This window comes from Perognathus longimembris, chromosome 1 (genome assembly GCF_023159225.1).
Source record: "Perognathus longimembris pacificus isolate PPM17 chromosome 1, ASM2315922v1, whole genome shotgun sequence".
Classification (NCBI taxonomy): Eukaryota; Metazoa; Chordata; class Mammalia; order Rodentia; family Heteromyidae; genus Perognathus; species Perognathus longimembris.
Window position 1 is genome coordinate 100,951,868 of NC_063161.1, and position 23,713 is coordinate 100,975,580.

Here is a 23,713-nt window from a genome sequence, read left to right on the forward strand (position 1 = left end):
GCCTGTGATACTTTTATCTCCAACTAACCACCTAAAACACAGAAGTAGAGCAGTAGCTCAAAGTGGCAGAGTCCTAGCCTTCAGCAAAAATAGCTTGGAGACAGAGCACAGGGCCTGACAACTGACCAAATAAATAAATAAATACCAGTAAGTAAAAAACCTAGGATAAGTCTAAACTAGAGCATAAAAGGCCTCTTCAATGACAACTCTAATACACTGAAGAAGAAAATGGAACAGGACAGAAAGATCTCCCATGTGCACAATTGGCAAAATTAGTATTGTAAAGGTAACTGTACTAGCAAAAGTACTCATCAACAAAATTCCAACAATGTTCTTCACAGAAATACAACAAAAGAAATGACCCCTAATTGAAGCTGTAGTCTAAGAAATGTGAGGATCTGGTGATTTATGGGTTGTCATTATTGCTATTTGTTAATTCTTGTATGTTTGTTGGGGTTTCATGTTGTTACTAGGTTGATTTTTGTGTGTTTTTTGTTTGGTTCTGTAACAGAGTGTGGTTGTATATATCCCATTCCTGCTCTAAATTCATGATTTTTGAGCCTTAGTCTCCCTAGTGTTGTGATGAGAAGCAGGTAATAATACTAGGACTAGTAGAAAGATTTATACTAAATTTGAATTCCCAAGCCTCTTTTCTTAAAACTAAGACAGCATTTACAAACTGCTATAGTAAACAGATCCCTTTGAGAGAATGTACTTAAAAGTTAACCTCCTTTTAAAATACAGATTTTCTATAATCTAACTGTCAAGTCTGTTTGGATCTGTTCTTTCAAAGAAAATGTCATTTATCTTTTGACTAAAGAGGTAATATCCTCACTCTATAGAAAATAACCATAACTTATATGAGAATGCTAATATGGGGTAAATTATACCAAGTAAAACAAAAGCAAAATAGCAACTAAAAAGTAACAATACAACTGCACAGCTTTTGAATCCATTTTGACAACTAAAATTATGTACCAAGTTTCTAAAAACAGAGGCCATTTCCTCAATATAATCTGGATATATGTTTTTATCATATAAAATGGGAGTTTTAAATGACCCAGATACAAGACAAAGTTTGTTTCCTACTGTAGAAACGTAAAGACTATAGTCTCTCATGATCATTTTGGGTAAATGTCCACACTTCTCTTTGAAATGTAACTCTGAGATAATAACAAGAGGTACAGTTACAAAAGCAGCCAAAAACAAAATTGAAAAGGTAAAAAGAAACAGTTTTGGATACATGATTCAAGATGGTTTAAGATGTAGAGATGTACAGGGGCTGGGGATATAGCCTAGTGGCAAGAGTGCCTGCGTCGGATACAGGAGACCCTAGGTTCGATTCCCCAGCACCACATATACAGAAAACGGCCAGAAGCGGCGCTGTGGCTCAAGTGGCAGAGTGCTAGCCTTGAGCGGGAAGAAGCCAGGGACAGTGCTCAGGCCCTGAGTCCAAGGCCCAGGACTGGCCAAAAAAAAAAAAAAAGAGTGTTTGTACAATACAAGGAGCCTAAGATCAAACCAGAAATAAAATTTGTCTTTAGTTCAACCTTGAAAAAAGCTAATCTCTCTGGCTATCAGAAAAAAATTTTTTTTTTCCTTTTTCTTTCTCCTGGATTTTGTATTCAGTTGCAGGATGAGCAGTTTTGAAGGCCTCTTATAATATTTTATGAAATACTAATCATCCCTTAGAATCTTCCATTTCTAATCAATATAATCAGAAAAAATGGGACAAATTCATATTTGAAATCATATACAGTAAATTTAATAATATAGAAATAATTTCATAATTAACATTTTATTTTAATATGCCCTAAAATTAAAAGATTAGGGCTATGAATAAACAGTATATAATACTGGGATCTTGAAATTACTTTGTTTCTTGGCATGCACACACACACACACACACATGCACACACACAGGCCAGAGGCTCACATTAATGGCTTAAGCAAGGTTACTGAATAGTTGAATGCATATAATTAACTACTAGGAACATCAATACTATGATTTCAATGGTATTCTCTGTCACTACCAAAACCTAGAAGTTTTCAAAGACACTCTAGTCAAATTTTCAAAACTTACACAATGCCAGCACATTAACAATTCAAAAAAATGTTATCAGAAACTACCACAGCACCAATATTATTTTCCAATAGAGACCTGCATCCTTACAAACATTATTAGAATGCACTGGAAAACAACAAACATTAAACTGTTCTAGTAGGAGTAAGAAAACAAAAAAGAAAAGACAATGAAAAAAGAATCATTTCAAATACAGTCTTGAAGGAAGACATAACAAGTGTCCCCAAACAAACGTAACACTAACACACTATGTGAAACAAAACACTGTATAGACACAAAGAACATGGGGGTTCTCACCTTCTTTGCTTGGTGCAAGGAAGGGAATGTATCACCTGTCTTGAGTATCCCAGAGGAAAGAACTAACTTAAAAAACTGAAAATACCCCTGTTGGGGGTTTCTGGAACAGTCGTGCAGCATTGTTCAATAGCACATGCTTTTCAAGGAATGGTCCTTAAAAACTACTTTTACTAGCATACATTGATAATACAAGAAGTTTGATTGTGATAAGTCCATAGATATATACAGTGCTTTCTGAACAAATTCACCCTCTGTTATATTCATTTAACTTGCCCCCTCTATCCTCCCATTTTTAAAATACTGTTTGGTAGGTTTCATTATGCTAAGAGATTGACATTAATAGAGTGAAGAATGAAGTGTGACTGTGTTTGTGTGGGAGAAATGTTGTGTTTATTGATAGTGATGCTGATTTTCCAATTCTGGTAGCCTTCTACATTGGGAGGGAGGGGGACTCATGGTTTAGATTTTGTGCCTGGTACTGGCCTGGAATTGGCATTGAACTCATAATCCTCCCATTTTAGCCTCCAGAGCACTTGTTTTACTGGTGCCACAATGTCAGACTCATTTGTGCTTTATTATTTGTACTTAAAATAAAAAGATATTCTGTTTATGAAATAGTAATCCCCAAAATGTCACTGGCTGCTAGAAGTGGAAAGTGAGCTTTACCAGTAATATATACAATATTATACATGTACAAACACAATTGCTAAGTGACTAGGACCTAAGGACCAAAACCAAACAGTGAGTTTTCTTCAGCATTTCATTAACATTGTCAGATGGTTAGCTTTTTAAGGTCACATATGCAGAACAATGCTCCAGTTGTTCATTACTTGGCCTTCTGATGAAATAAGCTATCTTTTTTTGAATAATATTTTTGGGTAATTTAAAATCTTTAATTACATCAGTAATCTCAGAGGCATTCCAAACACTATTGGCCAGCCTTCTTTTCAGAGGCAAAAGAAAAAAAGAGATTGACAGAATGAATAAACTGAAACCTAAAACTCTATGTATAATTTAATGGAATAAATGGAGAGCAACAGAGATGGGAAGGATTTGTATAAATCCATATGAAAAGTAAGGAATGAGTTCATTAAAATAAAAAGAAAAAATATTTTAAAAAGTAGTAAAAGATTTTTCTGGGATTTCAGCACTGCCCCCTCTGCCCTACCCAATTCTACATCTTGAATAGTCTTTCAATAATACTATATGACCTACTATCATTCTTACTATGTCCACTACACCTGTAGAAATGGCAGGTCAATGTGTTCACACTACATGCAGAACTTAACCAACATGAACAGCATTGTTTTGTCAGTATTTTTCCAAATAAGCCAAGTGCCTGCAGTATGAATAAGATTTTGTAGTAAGCATCTGATTAATTCTTTTCCAACTTTTTAAATGGGATGAGTCAGATCCCCAGACCATTAAGATAATTTTGTTTTCATTAAACAGAATTTAGCAGTCACCTAATGTGAATTCACTTTCTTTTTATTTATTTATTTTTTTTTTTTGGCCAGTCCTGGGCCTTGAACTCAGGGCCTGAGCACTGTCCCTGGCTTCTTCCCGCTCAAGGCTAGCACTCTGCCACTTGAGCCACAGCACCACTTCTGGCCATTTTCTACATATGTGGTGCTGGGGAATCGAACCCAGGGCCTCATGTATACAAGGCAAGCACTCTTGCCACTAGGCCATATCCCCAGCCCGCCAATTCACTTTCTAAAACACCACAAAAACAAAAATCTTATCCAATAAGGATACAACATGCTTTCCTTTATTAGATAGCAGTGAGTCAAGTAAATAAAAAATACTATTGCTGGCATTTTGATATGACAGAAATCAGAAGTGACAAGCTATAGGGAGAGTAGAAAAAGTCTTCTTAGGGTGGTCAAGTTAGAAAAAAAAAGAACTTTCTTACAGATTTGAGACTCTGAGAAGAGAGATTATAGCATTCATGTTTGTGTGTTCACAGTCTAGCATCGAAAGAAACTGATACACCAAGGAAATACTCAAAATTACTTGCTGAATTAGCCTAATGAATGAAACATGAAGGAAGAAAGTAAGTCCCATATTATATCAATACAGCTATCTTAGATGGTCAGAAAACAAAACAAAACCAGCCTTCTTTCTGAGCACAACAGCTCCTACCTGTTGTTGTACTGGTACCTGCTGTACCACCTGGGTAGGCACTGCTGCTTGATTAGCCACAGATGTCTGTAAAGTCACTGTCGAACCCGTGTCTGACCCAGTCTCTGATGTCTGCATGATGGTTTCTGAAATACATGAAAACAAAGTTGAAGATACTCTTCTTGTGACCGCATTCATTAAATTTGTACTTTATATCCTATATTTAAACTAACTTTCAATCCTCATAATACCTCTCAATACAATATAAGATCACTCTTAAAATGAATATAGAAATTAATCCACACTTTTTAAAATCCTATTACCTCTTCGCTTGAAATTAAAAAGACTTAATCACACTAAAATCTACCATGCTTGGATCTCAGCCCTTATAAATTATTTCAATCCATTTATGGTTCAAAATTTTATGTATACTCTTAATTCTTAGAATATAAATTTAGATGCAATACATTATGAACTATACTTTCTGATGTAGAAATATAATGTAGAATAAATAACTACAAAGGACCTTTCTAACTTTAAAACTTAACTGTCCAGGCAAGCAGTATGGAGATTCCTCAGAAGGCTAAATATAGAACTCCCCTATGACCCAGCAGCCCCACTTTTGGGTATCTATCCAAAAGACCACAAACAAAATCACAGTAAACCACCAGCACAACAATGTTCATCACAGCACAATTTGTCATAGCTAGAATCTGGAACCAACCCAGATGCCCCTCAGTAGACGAATGGATCAGGAAAATGTGGTACATATACACAATGGAATTTTATGCCTCTATCAGAAAGAATGACATTTGTAAGGAAATGGAAGGACTTGGAAAAAATTATACTAAGTGAAGTGAGCCAGACCCAAAGAAACATGGACTCTATGGTCTCCCTTATTGGGAATAATTAGTACAGGTTTAGGCAAGTCATAGCAGAGGATCACAAGAGCCCAATAGCTATAACCTTATGAACACATAAGATGATGCTAAGTGAAATGAACTCCATGTTATGGAAATGATTGTTATATCACAGCTGTAACTACTTTCAACGTCCCATGTGTATCTGTAGCTTCTATTATTGATGATGTTCTTGTATCACCTTCCTGTGGTTGTACCTACACTATCTCTGTAATCTTATCTGAGTATATTGGAAACCGTGTATTCTGGTATTAGAACTAGGAAATTGAAAGGGAATACCAAAATTTGAGGGACACAGGGTAAAAAAAAGACAACTACAAAAGCAATACTTGCAAAACTGTTTGGTGTAAGTGAACTGAACACCTCAGGGGGGGAAAGGGAAAGGGGGAAGAGGGAGGGGGGAATGAGGGACGAGGTAACAAACAGTACAAGGAATGTATCCAATGCCTAACGTATGAAACTGTAACCTCTCTGTAAATAAGTTTGATAATAAAAATTTGAAAAAAAAAACCTTACTGTCCAGTGGTATTTTGCAAAAGGAGTGAGTTCCCTAATTTTCTCAGGCATCCTGGCCTTTTGCTACTTATAAATAATAGTTATAAAATAAATATAAATTTGTTATTGATTACAGATCAACATCATAATTTTTTTACTGTGAATGAGAACAGAGTTCACCATTTGTTACTCTAAGAAAAATATTACATTATGTCTTAAATCTGTGAAGAATATAATGAACATTAATTTTTCCATTAAATATTCTCATAAAACATTCAGTTCATTCAGGGAGAAAAAAATTCCCTCATTACCTTTTATGTCAGCACAACCTCACCTGAACTTTCTATTTTCTCATGTAACTTAAGAAATGGACGTCTGAAGATTTCAAGTAGGCTCTTTTTGTTTCATAAATGAGAAAATAAAAGTCCAGAGATTTAGAGACTTATTTATCAGAGACTGGAGGAGAGTTGGGACTAGTCTTTTTCACTTCAATCCACAGCTTAATTTTCTATCTAGACTGACACTGGCATCTCTGTAAGGATCTGGATATTTTCTTATACTTAAGTTAGTGTAAATCCTATATCAACACAATGAACATCCCTTAAATAGGCTAGCTCAGCAGGTTAAAATTGCTGTAGTCTATCATTTTGTAAATCTTTTCCTAATGCACACAATCGGCATAACAGCAATTACTGATCAGTTAACAAATACTTCACATGTTAATTCATAAATAAATTAGTCCATGTGAGGATCCAATGCACTGGTATGACTTTGATTTTCATTTACAATTGGGGAACTTCACATGCATAAAGGAGAGGAGTTAGGGGTGGCCAATTTGAAAGTGATGAGGAATGAGGCTAATGCCCAATTTATATTTACTGGCTAAAATTGAGCTCCAGAATATTCCAGATATATGAGATAGCCAATTAGTAAATAAAAGTTGTGAGCTTTCCAAAACCAGCTGAAATTTTCATATTTTATGTGAAATCTTAGAAATGATGGTTCACTGCTTTAAGAATAGGTGTTATCTCTAAACACACACACATACCACTCTAGACTAAGCATTGTAGCTAAAACTGTAGAAGAATGACTGTCTTCACAAAAAAAAAACAAAAAAACAAAAAAAAAAACTCTTGCCTGATTAAGATTTCTTTAATTTTGGCTTTCTTTGTTTGTCTATTTGTCTTTGGGAGTATATGGGGAGGCACAGAAATGGAGGGACATAAGGTGATAAACAAATGGAACAATAGTACTCACTGGACACCAATGAAAATAAACTATACAAATTGTGGTTGGTATGGAAGGAGAAAACTGGAAGAGAGGGAAGAAAGGATAATATCATTTAAAAGGACATGTATTCTTTGCCTGATTTATGAAACTGTAATCCCTTTGTTTTTAGCATTCTCAAAGAAAAATTTAAAAAAATTATAAGACCAACAGTTCGTAACATTTGGGGAGCTGAGAGCCCTTACCTACCATGTACAAGGCCATAGGTTCAGTCATGGCAGTACTAAAAAAAAGCTTTTTATTGAAAGAGAAATGCACAAATTAGAAACCTCATCAATAATATTCTTTCTTCTATCACAAAGGGAAAGAATGTACATATTTATGGACTATTGATGCCCTTTGTGCTATACAAAGGATTGATTTGTAAAAGTAGGCAAGGAATGAGGAACAACCTCGTTATTGAAGAACCTGCTGTGAGTGCTGGGGATTTTTTTTGGGGGGAGGGGGTCTCACTAATATAAAGATAGTTGGTAGATTCTAGTAGTTTAAATGATGATCAAGTGGTGAGCTATTGCTTCTCCTGGACAGATACGGTTCTTATAGCTAAGTCACTCATAAAGCTTCCTTCAGCTTCCTCCAGAGCTGAGTGAGAAGTCTGCCAAGTTGTGTACTTTCAGAATTAATTCGATTTTCTTAATTTTCCAAGTGACACACACAATGAGGCTCAGAGAGTTTAAGCTGCTTACTTCAGGCCATACAGACATGTAATATTAAGAAGTACTTGAATATCTTACTATAAAGCCCATGTTTTAAACTATTAGAAGACACTAGAAACACTTCATAATAAACAGATAGGAATCTTGATAGGAGAAAGAGAAAAAAAAAACAAGTGAAATTTTAGAATGAGGAAAAAGGAGGAAGAAAAAGAAAAGGAAGCAGAAAAAGAAAAGATGGAAAGAGAAAGAGTGAAGGGGAGGATAGAAAAGGGAAAGGAGAGAATGATAACAGGAAAAGGGGTGTTAAGAGTCATGGAGAATGAAGGGAGAGGGTTTGAAGGTGAGAAAAAGGAAAGAAATAAGATGAAAAGAAAGGACAGGAAAAGAAGCTAAGTATTTAACAGGAGTAATTTTATAGTATCAGAACAGGGGAGTAATTTTATAGTATCAGAGGAGGGGTACCAAGAGAAATGGAAAGAAAATAATGGTTTGTAACACTTCAAAGCTGGAGAGCCATGAGGAACTTTCCTTCCAGCCTTTGTCCTATCTAAACCATGCCAAAACTGGCACCAAATGGCCAGTAAAGCACTCAGTTGCATCTACAACATCATCTGAGACAGCACAGAGTCCTAGAGTATCAGCAGTTTGCTCCAAATTTGGCTTCTGGGTCATAGGTTCAGAGAAGAATTCTACCCATTAGGTATTATTTGTTTGGTTTTTGCCTTCATCCACAGGACTCGTCATTCCTGTTTGATTTCACTATTTTCTTTGGCTTTTAGGAAAAGGCTTTCTCTGTCAAGCCTCATAACTATAGAGGGTTTCATTCACAAACCTCCTATAACTCCCATAACCCTAATTCTAATTAGGCCTATCATTTAGTATGTCCTTTCCAAATGCCTGGATCTAGCCCAACTGCCCTCCATACATTTTCTAATTGGAGGTATTATTATCTCTAACAAATAAGAAAATTGAGACTCAAATGGAGTACAAAATTTACCAAAAGTAACACAGTAAGAATGAGGAAGAAACTAAATTCAATCTGCATGTGTCTCACTTTAACACCCATGTTAACCACTATGCACACAATTTTACATCATCACTATTTAAGGGCCTCCAAATAAAAAGCTAGACTGTTAGAATGAACAGCAGTACTTTGGGCTCTGAATATAAACAATATTGGAAATGCATGCCATCTCTCTGATAGTAAAATTTCCCCTTTTAACTGAGACTATAATAAAACTCAACTATTAAGCTTTTTGTTGCAAAAGCATGCTAGTAATTTTGAAGATGTACTTTTTAGGCAGCAAATTAGAATGTTAAAGCATGTTTTAAAAGTGGTACCGGGCACCAGTGGTTCAGGCCTGTAAATCAAGAAATCTGAGAATCATGGTTCAAAGCAAGATTAAGCAAGAAAGTCATGAGACTCTTCTCTCCAATAAACTACCCCATGAAAAGCTCTCTGGTTCAAGTGGTAGAGCAATAGCCTTCAGCAAAAGCAGCTCAGGAACTATACCTAAGCCCTGAGTTCAAGCCAGCAAGATTCCCCCATCCCCCACCCCCAATCCCATGCCCAAACAGGAGAGTATGATTCTCCTGAAATTTTTGCCAAACAGATGACAAACTCACTGACATATTATGAGTATTTCAACATTTATGTAAAGTAAGGATCATCACTTGAGGGCAGTGTCTTCGCTTGCTCTATTAATAGATTTTGTTTTACTCTCAGCACAAAAATTCATGAGTACAATTGAGACGTTCTTATCCATACTGCAGAGGTTTCTAGTGCTTTGTTTATGTTTGGGGGTAATTTGGTTAGTTTACTTCCTTCACAGCTTCTTTTCATGTGATATTTGTTTATCAGTCACAAATGCAGTCACAATAATCCATTTTGATAAGCTAAATAAACCCCTGCATTTGTCAATAATGCAGCCCATATGTAAATGAGTTGTATATTCTTGCAGGAGAGACAAGCACAATTTCCGTCCAGTCATCCTTGCCTAATGTGGCTGTCAGGTGTGTCATGAGCAACAGATGCTTGTTTGACAAAGGACCTTTTTATTCTGGCTAATTAAGCAGCTGGACACACCCGCCTGCTAAAGGTTCCGCTTTGTACAGCCAGCTCTGGTTGAATCATGCAAATCCACAGCTAAATAGGCCACATTTTGAAAGAAGGCTAATTAACCCCTAGGAGAAGGAAAAGAGTATTTCAAAAAACCCAGCTGCTAAATGCAACAAGATTAGCATTCCTTCAACCTGATGGGCAAACCTAGGCAAATCAAATGTGTTTTGAACAAACATGTATTATTGCAAGTTTTAAGGTATTCAAATGTTCTTTCTGGGACTTTTTGAAGATTATTTAATAAACTCAAATTCACAGTAGGATTTCTTTTGAGCACACACTATGAATGCCTGTCTGACCTATCAAACAGTGCTCTACAACTGGCCTAGCTTAAAAACAGGTAGTGTCTATCCAATTTTCATTGTGATATTCCTTCTTACAGTAATGACTGTCTTAACATACAGTATGCAAAGTCTGATTCCACTGCACTTAAAACACTGAAGAGCAAAAAAAATTTTCTCTAAATAGAAAACAAAGACAATGTAGTTTCAATTGAAGCAGTGAATTTCCTTCCTTTTTCCTAACCACACAAAGACCACAACACTGTCCAATAGCTATTCCAATCAAATTAACAAGAGTTACTATAACATTCTCTTTGTAAAATTACTGCAAAATAAACCATATTTCAAATGTGACCGTACTCAATGACAGATATTCATAAGAACACTAGAAACCTGGTTCTATATAAGATTGCAGTTATATCATTTCATAATTGAAAAATACTGGATTAACTGGATATAAGAATCTCATGAGCCAGGTGCCAATGGCTCATGCCTGTAATCTTAGCTACTCAGGAGGCTGAAATCTGTGTATGGCCATTTGAAGCCAGCCCTGGCAGGAAACTCTGGGACTCCTATCTCCAATAAACTACTCAAAAAGAGCCAGAAGTGGTGCTGTGGCTCAAGTGGTACATTGCTTGTTTTCAGCAAAAGAAGCTAAGGGACAGCACCAAGGCAGAGAGTTAAAGCCCCAGGACCAGAAGAAATGGAAGAAAAAAAGAAAAGAAAAGGAAAGAAAAGAAAGAAAAGAGAGGAAGGGAGGGAGGGAGAAAGAGAGTAAGAGGGATAGAAAGAAAAATAAAGAAGATAAAGAGAAAGAAAGGCCAAAAGAAAGAAGGAGAAAGAAATGAAGGATGGAAGGGAAGGAGGGAGGGAGGAAAGGAAGGGAGGAAGGAAGGAAGGAAGGAAGGAAGGAAGGAAGGAAGGAAGGAAGGAAGGAAGGAAGGAAGGAAGGAAGGAAGGAAGGAAGACCCCTGATAGCATGGTAACTGATTTTGGTACCCTGGATATTGTATATACAGGTATTGGAACTAGGGAAGGGAAGAAGAACATCAAAATGGAGAGACAAAGGTTAAAAGACAAACCAATGCAACAGTAATACTTACAAAACTATATGCTGTAAACCAACTGTACAACTCATAAAGGGAGGAAGAAAATGTGAGGGGGGAAGGCTGGCGGATGGGTGGGGATGAGGGAGGAGGTAACAAGTTGGATAAGAAATGTATACACTGCCTCATGTATGAAACTGTAACCCCTCTGTATATCACTTTGACAATAAAGAAATAAATAAAATATAATGACAAGCACAAACCAAGAGAGATAGAGTGAGAGAGAGAGAGAGAAAGAGAGAGAGAGAAGAAAGGAAAGAACCTCACAGACTTTCCTGCTCAAGCTAGCTTCTAACCATGATCCTCAGATCTATTTCCTAAGTAACTAGGATTAAAGACTTGAACAACCAGCACCAGTCTATTTCATTTTTTAAAAATAAAAGTCAAACTATCTTTCAAAGAAGACATAATGTAAATAATGGAGCAATATAAAATTATGTATTATAGATGTTACATATAACTATATGACAAATTTAGGATTTTTAAACTTAACAAGCTGATCATTTTATCTACACATACGGAAAGGATGAGTTTGGCTTCTCCCCTCTCCACCGTTAAAAAAAAAAAAAAAGATGACAAAACAGGATAAGCTACAAACTGTAATTAAATACCAGGCCCTCTCTATTTAAAATGTACCTCTGTGTGAGTTTACTCATTGTAAAATGAAGGTTTTTTTTTTTTAAATAAAATCCGTAAATCAAGAAATTGAGGAATAAGAAAAAGAAAAGCTCATGTTTTTTATAATATAAAAGCTCTTCCTCTTTATTTAAGTTTGATATTGCAAAGCTCCTGAGTATGTACAATAAATCTTTTGTGCTAAATTCATCTGTAGAAAGATGATGGAATGATAATAGTGTAGACGGTTCTTCAGTCATCTTTCTGTGATAACTGATGACAGTGATTAATGTTGGAGATGATTAATCAGCACACTGGTAACATACACAGGTTGCCTGGGTAACTTTTATCACTTTTCAAACGAAGATTTTTCTCTTACCTAATTCTTTACGTGACTCAAAGTAGATTATGAAAAAAGCTATTCCTTAAAGAAAAATCAAGTCATAGATAACAGTTTTTGTCTTAAACGACTAATTACTTAAAAAGTGTAATAAAAGAATCCATTAACACTGAAGATAAACTGCTAAAACTGATGCACAAATTATTTTGCTATTTGTTTCCCTCCAGATATTGAAACTGTCAACAGGCACAGATGCCATTCCAGCTTATCCTCCCACTCACATTCATACATTAGTAGACAAATCAATTTTACCTAGATGATATAGGCTAAAAAAAAAAAAATCTATGCCAAGACAACAATTGAAAGAAAAGGAAAACAAAGACAAACCAACACCAGTAACTAAACATAAGCATCCTAACTCCAAACTCTTTTCTCATTGAAGGAGGGTCTAAAAATAAAATGGTACAATACACAGATTCTCACCAAAACTTATATGAGACTTTTCTGTTCCTTGGTCAATTCAGTATGAAATGTAACAAGATTCTAATAGAGCATTTGATGATAATAAGAGAACTAAAAGAAAATGAATACTAAGTATGTTTCATAAATTTATTATAATTATTATTATCGCAATTTAGTTCGGCTATGCTGTGTTATAAAGAGAAGGATAAATTCATCAATCTTTTCCACAAATCACTGTATTCTTCCAAAACTGTCATTACTTACTAGTTCAATTAATACCTACATTTCGTTAACTCATTTCTTCTCTGGTTCTTTTCTTTATATACTTGCCTTCGTGTTAGGTGTGCCTTCTTTCCACAATCTCTAAACATAATGAACTTCAGTATATTTTATCTACATACAAAACAGTAACCACTTCTGTTTGGGGTTGATAAAGAAGAATATGCTTGCCAATTAGGACTTCCAAATGATCTTACTTGTGGACAGGATTGGACGAAGGGAAGGCAAAGATGAGTTTAAAAGGCAGCAAAACTCAACAAACCAGGAAAGAATTAAACTCCCAAGTATTACCTCAAAACAGAAAGATTTCATTTGGGTTTTCCAGAGAGTGAAATAAAGAAGAAAAATTCTTAATTTTTTTCACACTAGAAAGGACTACAATAACTTTACTCTTAAATTCTTTTGCCCACACAAGAGTTTTTTAATTCTGTTTCCTTTTCTTTTCATAGAAGTGAAGAACAAAATCTTTTACAGTGCCTAACTTGTCTAATGACAGGCACAAAGGGAAAATGACACTATATAATAACATTTCTAATAATGGAAGCATATATCTCATTTTAAATGTATACTATCTTAAAGAACTGAATTTTTGTTACTGACAGTTTGGGCAAATATACTGAATGTGAGTGTGGGTGGACCTAAAAATACTCCATATATTCACATACAAATATACTGTAGGAACATGTGCAATAAAACATAGGGCTAGTAATCAAATAAAATGTTTACATGAGATTTCATTATAGAAACACATATGTAATAAACAGAGGAATATAGCCAACTTCAGAAATATACATGCTTAACAGAAAACTGATTTCTCTATAAAATGAGTAAAATTTAAAATGATTGCAGTTATTTATTTAAACACATATTCTTTGTGTTTACTTGATGAGAATTGGTGTTGTACTATATAAATAGCCATCATTTTCTACTCAGTCTTAAAGCATTTTTCTCCAGAATCAATTCCTTTAAAAACTCTTTACTAAGTAGTTTCATTTTGTAAAGTGGGCTGTCATAAACTACATCATAAATATTTAATAAAAACTCTGGGATTATTTCCATTTTTAAATGAATTAAGTTTTATCTTGTTTTGTTTGCCAATTCTGGGGTTTAAGACTCAGGGTCTGAGCACTCTTCCTGTCTTCTTTTTGCTCAAGGCTAGCACTCAACCACTTGAGCCACAGCACCACTTCTGGCTTTTTCTACATCTATGGTGCTGAGGAGTCGAACCCAGGGTTTCATGCATACAAGGCAAGCACTCTATCACTAGGCCATATTCCCAGCCCTAAATTAATTAAGATTTTATGATTTAAAGTAATTGTTATTATAGATCAGTTTAGATAGGCGTGAAATTTCATAAAGTTTCATTTTTCTCTCTCCCCTCCTCTTATTACACTTTGAAGGTCTTTTGTGGTGAGCTTGCTCTTTATCCCTATTAACATATTAATAGGAATCAACCCAATCACTTTATCACCAAATTCATTCAAATATTCTCTGAATTTACCATCTCCATTTCTGTAAATGTAATTCAACTCTGGCTACCTAGAGATTAATTCCTACTATATCAATTGAAGGAATCTTGACTTTTCCAATGACACCAAGGAATAATCTATTGATGTATAAATTCAGTAACTTTTTCTTAGCTTTCAGACAGGCTGCAGCACCAGGTTACACATAATATTAGAGACAATGTTTTATAACTCAAAAAAGCATTTTGATCCAAGGTATTCTGCTTGTTTGTTTGTTTTTACTTTGTTCCTATCTGACCAGTCTGGTTGCATCACAAGTGTCCTCCATTTTAAACATACATACAAAGAGAATTAGAGTATGAATATGTGTGTGTGTGCGTGCGTGTGTGTGTGTGTGTGTGTGTGTGTGTGTGTGTGTCTAGGTGGTGCATATATGTCTAGGTGTCTCTGGCCTTCTCACTAAGTTTTGGAGCCATTCACATTGTATGGATGTGAGTAATTCCCAAATACTTCTAAATCTTTAAGTCAGTATCCTTCCTTCTATTCAACTGTAGCTTTGAATTATTAACTACTTGTTGAATCGTTTTGAATAGCCATTCATCGTTCTCACTTTTCATCATGCCTATTAAACTTTCTGCCAGTAGCTCCTCTAACATGATATGGAAGATACCATCTTTGCTGCCAATGTGTCTGTAGCGAAAACGAGAGATAATCTTGGGATCAAGTTATTTTGGCTTTTTTTTTTTTCTCAAAGACCCAAAAAGTAAGAGCCAGGCTTCTTTTCTCTCTCTTACCTTCCATATTTAATCAATTACTGAGTCTAAAGATTCTGCTTCCTAATTATCTCTAAAAACCATATTCGCTTGCTTCTGGGTAGATTCCTAGAGTTCAGGCCACTTTCAACAATAGGTTCCCAGGGCACTCAAGATAAACTACAGACCCCTTAACAAGATTTACGAGCCTCTTTCTGATAGTTTCTACCTACATCTTCCCAAGAGTAAATATAATCCAGCTGGATATAGCTACTCTCACTTGCCCAGCTTTTGGGCTTTAAATTCAAATGATGTTTCCTTCTCACCTGTCTCATTGTATCTTCAGCACATCCTCTAGATTACTTGACAAACAACCACCACTCTCCCTTCTTGCTTTTAACAAGTTTGGGTCTTGTGTGCTCCTGAGATTCTTAGTACCCTATGTACAGCAATTAATATATTGCTGTACATTGTCTTGCCAACAAGAGCATAAACTGCATTAGCACCTGGGCTATGTTTATTTTTTTAACCTGTAGTGGCTTCACACTGTCTAATACACAGTTAAATCTCCAAATAGGATGAATTTTAACACTTGGATGAAACTTACTATTACAATATACTTTATCAGAGACATTCCATAATTTCAAGTTTTGTAAAAACATAACTACTACTACAGCTATATACAATCAAGGCATCGATTAAGAATGTTTCTTCTCCATTTTAAATGTGCCTTCATTTTCAATTTGTATTATATCAGAAATTTCATTTGTTCCATGGTCTAAGAATTTTAAAGCTCAAAAGATATTGTGTATAAGTTTTAAATAAAAAACATGAATTATTATAAACTCAATTGATGTTGATATAAGATTACAGTGATAAGATTCAGGCAGAAAAAAAGTAACCTTTACATTCTCAACATGACTTTTCATTGTACTTCTCCAGTACCTAAAAAATCTGCACTGTGGTGGCCATTACACACACACACACACACACACACACACACACACACACACACACACACAGTAGAAAAACTCACTACAGGATGTAGCTGAGGAACCAACAATAATACTCTTCCATTATAACTTCATTCTCTCCAATCCAAGGCAGAGTGATAGAGGTTGGGAAAAAAATGAAACCTGCTTGCCAAATAGTCACGTTGTTTGCTAAATGGCCAACTTAACAAACTTACCAGTTCATTAAAAAGGTACTTATTTTCACCATTTATAATGTTGACATTACAAACTGAATCAATTTATTGAATCAACTTTAAAGAGTTCTTTAGGAGTTCTTTGATGCTTCAAATGATAGGTTCAAGATTATATTGACCAGAAATTTTGTGGGAATACAGCTCCATGGTGGACTTACATTCTTTGCTACAATAACTTATGAGAATTTGTTTAATAATTTTCGGTGGTACTGAGATTTTGTTTATTTTAAATCAAAGGGCCAATTATGTCTTAAATAGCACAGAGTTTATAAATTAGTGTATAAGAGGGTTATTTGTTTCAAGTTAAATGTGTTCTGTATGTCCTTCAATTCATAATATGTTTAATTAGTTCAGCTGAATGAGTTTTTCCATTTTAAAAGTCTGAAAAGTATTTGATCACTACACTTAGCTATTAAAATGATAAAGTTAACATTCACCTGAGTTAAACTAACGGATAATTCTATCATATGATATCTGAGTTGAAGCTGCTATACATGCAAGGATTAACACCAAATTAAAATTTAAATAAGTTAATACTTCTCAGCAAAACTACTTTTGAACTTATTCCGTAGAGGATGATTTGTAAAAAGCACATGTAGTGAATAAAACACATTTCAGGCAGTTGATACCTTGGAAAATTAATAATTAGGCAAACTGATATATCAGAATATTTGGTAAACTGAACCAAATGGCTATTGAGTATTCATGGTTTAGCAAATTGATTGTGGAAAAAGCATTCATTTGGTGAATTGATCATTGTGTAAATTTTCTTTTGGTATTAAAGGGTAATTGGTTTTCAGATAATAGGCTTGATTCTCAGTAACACATCACTTTAAAGGTTAAAAGTACGTATGTAGATAAAGCTACCATTTCATAGTCTAAGATAACTAATCCAAAAGGACCTCCTGCTTAGTGTCAGTTGGCAATTAGAACTCAGGACTTCAAATTCCTAATCAAAAGCTCTTTCTAACAGATTTTAAATTATAAAAGGAAAAAAGAAAGCACTCAAAAAGAAGCAGGAAGACCTGCCAGAAGCTCAAAGTACTTATAACACAATGAAAGAAATACTCATATAACATGGAGAATGGAATTCTAAAATAAGAGGGTCTCTTAGACGTTTCCAAGGTCCTTTCTCACATAAATGAATAAGGCACTGTTTCCTGGTGTTCTACAAGATTTCAAGTGAGGCAAACTGTGTGAGTGTGTATAGTGGAATCAACTAAAATGGTCCATTGCATTTTATATTCTACAGGGGTTCTGGACCATCTTGCAAAGGTTTGTTTCCCTTAAATACTTAAGAGTGTCACTGTGCTCCAGGCTTGTGCTTTATTATTATATGGAGCATTCAGAGTTTCAGGAACAGATTTTTTTTTTTAACTATATCATCTCTGAATTTAACCTAAAATACAGAAACTGTGTTTTCACTGAACAAAATACTAATTTCCACTTTGCTAGGAAGAGGAAATAAAACAAAATTCAACACGACAGCAACCAAAATAAACAGTGAATTTTCACTTGCAGCATATTGCAATTTTAGTGTGTGAAACAGAAACCTTTTAAATGTAATGGTTTGTGTAACAGCTTTTATAAGGTGTACTTTTCACTGTCAAGTAGCATGAAATGTTCATGAGGTAATCAGTTTTAGATGGGAAGGTTACAAGCTTAATACAACACAGCAAACCCATGGTTAAACAGTACAAGAAATGTACCCAAGGCCTAACATATGAAACTGTAACCTCTCTGTACATCACTTTGACAATAAATAAGAAAAAAAAAGCCTAAGGGAAAGGAGAACTTTCCATATAGAAATAGGCCTAACATTTCTATTATTATCAACAAGGCACAAATGAGAATATTTTAATGGAAAAAATCTTTTGAAATTACTTCTTTACATATTATGTTCATTTTTAAAACGTAAATTTGAAATCAACTAACTTCTTGACTAATTTACTTAATCATCTGATGCCTCTTAGATTTTATTAGGTGAAAAGTTGTCTTACCTAAGTAGTACTTCTGTACTTCTGAAGTACTGGAAAGGTATAAAAGCAACTTGGAAGCAAATACTTCCCAATAAAACCAACTGAAGTGCTATGTGTTATATGTAGCTTTTATTACAAAGATAATATCAATTATTTTCTTGTTTTACCATAACAATAAGCTAGTATTAACATAATATATTCAGAATCACATGCAAACTTAGGCTGATCATATTTTTCCTGGCTCTATGGAGTCACCACTCTCATACTACATTACATGGTAGAGGTTTTCTAAATACAAATGAAATGCTATTTACATATGAAAAAAATCTATTCCTTTTCCTCATAAAATTATTCAACATTGAATAATAAATTCTTCATAATTAAGACAGTATTAGATTTTTTCCAAAGGTGTACTAATAAGTCATCCTTCCTATCCTTCACTATGTCCTTTTCTCTGCTACTCTACAAAAAACAACAAATGCCCACAAAACAAGAATACACAAATAAATCATACCTATATAACAGCTCTCCCAAATTACTTTATGGGGGCAGGGAATATGGCCTAGTGGTAAAGTATTCGCCTCGTATACATGAAGCCCTGGGTTCGATTCCTCAGCACCACATATATATATATCCAGAAGTGGCGCTGTGGCTCAAGAGGTAGAGTGCTAGCCTTGAGCAAAAAGAAGCCAGGGACAGAGGCCCTGAGTCCACGCCCCAGGACTGGCAACAAAAACAAATTACTTTATGTATTTAAGCCAAAGCAGCAAGGCACATTAATCCTATCTGTCACTTTCTTCTGTTTTTTTGTATAACCTGACAAGTGATTCTGACATTATAAGATCTCACAGTCACTTGATTCTGATTGTCAAAGACATACAAAAATCAAGGGAACAAATTTCCTATATACATGGCCAAAGTGGTTAATACCTTAAAATAAAGCTTATTAAAAAATCAAATCAAGAGTGCTATTATCTTCAAGACTACAGTAAAACCATTTTTAAAATAAGAGCATTAAAATTCAACACCCATCTTTTAATACTTGATGTAGCTTTGTTTAGAGAAATGTAGACTCACAGCCTCTAAGAGAAGATAGGTCTTTTAAGGTAATGACTTTGGGTCATGGTGTGTCCGTTATGTTTGAATCCTCATAAATAATGAAGTTCTACCATATCATTGAACTAGGAATTATGAATTGCAGAATTTTGCTCTTAATGGGACTTCAAGGTAACTGTAGTTTGTGTATATACATATGTATGTATGTGTACAATGCTATTTTATATGCTATATATAAATTTTATATAAATTAGTAGTAGAAAGGCTTCAACTTGAAAAAAATTCTTCTGTCTTTTCATCATGACAGTGCTTTAAGCATTATCATTTTTTCTATATTAAGTACCATGAGTAAAGGATTATAAAATAAAGATCCAAAGACTATAGCTGACATACCTGAAGCTATTGGTGGAAATTTATGTAAGACAGTGGAACCTGTAAATCCCAGCGGTGACTTCAGGTGCAATGTGGTTCACCAAATGCTTTACTACATAGTTGTCTTTGTGTTTTCTTTTTGTTTTTAAATGAAGGCAGTGGAGTTTTTATGCTTGCCAACTTCATTACAAAGTTATCTTTAGAAACAGAACTTTGTGTGAACATCTTAATTTTATTAATGCTAAAAATTCTGCTTACAAATTGGCTGTTCTTCCAAACTATGTGACCACATATGCCAAAATCTGTGTAGTACTATTTAAAGTAAGTTGAAAAAATCAATGAACATAGAAAATAATATAATTTAAGCATTCTAATGTGTTTTATACCAATGAATCTAAAAATCACATTTCTTAAGTTAGCTCTTAAAGTATAAGCCTTAAGTACATAAAGCTTTTTTAATTCCATGAGAAATAAAGAAAAGAAAATGAACAGAAAACCCTTTACTTGGAAAGTACATAGAAATTTTCACAGGATACATTATTTTATAACACCTAAATTTTACAGTTTCAAACTTTCATAATACAAAAATTGGCTAAATGGAAACATCTATATCTACCCATGAAAATGCTACTAAAATGTTTAAAACATATTTTACCACATATCAAGTAGAACTCTTTAAGTGTACACAGAATTTCACCTAACAAATTATATTCTGAAATCTTATGAGTAAGACTTCAGAATAATTAATTCATAATTGCAATGATTTGTGTTCCTTCTCAAGAATATATAAACAAATTATGCTTATATTGAAGTTTAATAGTTTTTTAAAGTATTTGTTATAGTTTACAATTTGTCTAAACTGCTTAAAAGTTATTTTGTGTGCTTGAATTGAACTTAATCAAAAAATCTTCATAGAGGAAAAAAAATCTAAAAGTTGTACATCTTAGACACAACTACTTTGAAAAATACATCCAATTCTCTTTCTTCTTGCTTTGAAAGCATGGAACAAAGCTTTCTGAATGTGGGATTTAACAGTTCATTACTTTAATGCTTTCTCAGAGTGAAGACAATTAGAACAAATGGAAGCTGAGTTTTGTGGAGTAGCAATTCTCTTGGTAACTGTGAGTAAGGCTTCAGATGAAAAACCTTTTGTGAATTTTTGCATGATACTGTGGTATGGAATGATGAATACTAAATTAAAAAAAATGTGTTTTTGAAATAATGCATTCCATCTACCTAACTTGAAAAATGGTAAGGTTGTCACTGGTACTTGGAAGACTCTGGCAAGAAATCAGGTTTGCCTTCCACCACATTCACTTCCTATGTCACATACAATTAAAATACAAAACACAAAAAGAGGATGGAAGAATGATTCAAATAACATCATACATGCATAGCAAGCACAAGGCTCTGAGTTCAATCCTCATTGCTGCCAATTAATTAAAGAATTAGAAGCTACTATTTATTGAGTTCCTACCACATACACACCACAGAAATATTTAATTCCTACAAGCACATAAAAGATGTGTTTTTGTCTACTTTATTGACATGAACACTGAGCTCCAGAAATATCAACTCTTCTCTGTAAGTATCAGAGCTCATAAGAGACAATGCAAGGTATATCTGGAACTACATCTGTTAAATCTATGCTCTTGCATTGTCCAGCCTATTATTATTTTAAAAATATTTGTATATCTTTTGTATTTCATAGTTAGTGGAAAAAATTGGTGACCATATTTGAAATTTTCAACATAATGGAACATAATGGAAATTTTAAGATTACAATGAGGCTCTTACAAGAGCCAATGAAAAATTAAAACATTATAGACTGCTTCTTTAGTTTTACTTGATCACATCGCTTTCAGAGACTCAAAGGCATGTTATCCTATGAAAAGAGAACACTAGGTTTTAATGGGCAAAGTAATCAGTTTCTAATCCATTTAAGATACATTAAGACAATATACATCCACTAGGAATAAAACATTCACTCACTGATGCTGGCAATTCTCCCAAGATGAGAAAAGAATTAAGTAATTTCCTTACCAGGCACAATTCCACTCTGTTTTATTAACAATTTGAAGCTTCTTCAACTCTGACCTCTACATTATGATGATTTTCAGATATTTTCTCTCAGGTCCCTGAATGTTTCTGTCACTAATCTTCCTGAAGCTTTATTCACTGCATATATCTCCTTAAACTCTGAATTATCATTGTCAAAGTAACCTCATCTATGTTAATGATTTATTTTGGGAAACATGCACAAAATGTTTCAAGGTATGAAATATTGATTACAATTTGAAGACATAATTCACAATTTAAATAAAATAAGACAACTTATTTGGGGATTAGTCGATAACTTCCTTAATTCCTAAATGATAAGCATGTGAAGTCCTACAATCTGAGAAGCAATGTAACTAAGTAGCTTGTATCATCCTATTTTAATTTAACAAGGTAGTTTATAAGTACTATTGCATTTGGTTTTGACATTCAGAATAGAAAGCAAATGCTCCATAAGCATAGAGGCAAGAACCTTTCAGAGCTCCAGACATGAAAATTTGAGTGGTTATATGACTTGTTTAAGATTACATATTTAGCAAGTAAGAGTGCCTACATTTCAATGCACTGCAAGCTGACTTAAAGACCAACATTTCTTACGCCATGTTGAGTCTGATTCTGACAATTACCAGTCATTTTAATCTAAGCATATATATATATACACACACATACACACATATATACACATGTCCATACATATACACTTGCATATGTATATATCATATATGTGTGTATATAGATATATATACACATATTTATGTGAGTTTATATACATACACTTATGATTCCATTATGGTGGTCCATCCAACTACTGTTCACAATTATACGCTTTTTTAATACACACATTCATAAAGTGGCATATTATTTGAAGATGTAAGTTATGATAAGTTAGAGAACCACACTGAGAACTATATACTAACTGCTAAACAAGTAAAATACAATAAATAAGGACAACAGGCCTTAATAAAAGCAAGAAACGAGAATCATAAAGAGCACTCAGTTAATTAGAATGAAACAATAGAATAATGTATTCAAAGGATAAGGGAAACAAACAAATGGCAATACATTAGAATTTCAACTCAATCATATCAATAAGCACATAAATTATAATTTGAAAACGCAAATTAAAATGCAAGAATTGCTAAATCAAAGAAAAAAGCCAAGCCCAAACAAAATTTCTTTATAATACACTTGAAATGGCATGGGTAGGTTAAATGTAAAGTGACAGAAAATACATACAATATCAAAGTAGGTTTGAAAGTAAAAAATATATTATGAATAAAGAGTAATCCTATGATGACAAATGACTTAGTTCAAGAGAACAAAGTGATCTTAAATGTTTATACACTTGTCTGAACTTCAAAACATATAACACAAATGGTCAGCAGTGCTAAATGTTCTATTTGCATTGCCTGAATGCATTTGATGGCTTTGCCTTATCTAGTAGGCAAGATATTGGGTAAGTCGGGAACATACTTATTAAAGCTTTTGTTTTTTCAGTGGCAAAGTAATTAATAAACTCTAAGGCAAGAGTATAAAATATAAGTAAAAAAAAGGAGGGCCACTGATCATACAAAATAGGACAAATAGGGCTGGGGATATGGCCTAGTGGCAAGAGTGCTTGCCTCATATACATGAAGCCCTGGGTTCAATTCTCCAGCACCACATATATAGAAAACGGCCAGATGTGGGGCTGTGGCTCAAGTGGCAGAGTGCTAGCCTTGAGCAAAAGGAAGCCAGGGACAGTGCTCAGGCCCTGAGT

General features: G+C 34.2%; 1 protein-coding gene across 11 annotated transcripts in view; it reads right to left on the reverse strand.

The window, feature by feature from the left end:
* Rfx3 (regulatory factor X3) overlaps positions 1-23,713 on the reverse strand; it is a 242,910-nt gene that overhangs the window by 121,249 nt on the left and 97,948 nt on the right. For all 11 annotated transcript variants that reach the window (XR_007211313.1, XM_048344023.1, XM_048346027.1 and 8 more), the window contains one exon: positions 4,526-4,650. Coding sequence is in view for 10 of the 11 variants with exons in the window: in XM_048344023.1 (XP_048199980.1) it covers positions 4,526-4,642 (117 nt within the window). In the remaining variant the exon portion in view is untranslated. The remainder of the gene's footprint in view (positions 1-4,525; positions 4,651-23,713) is intronic.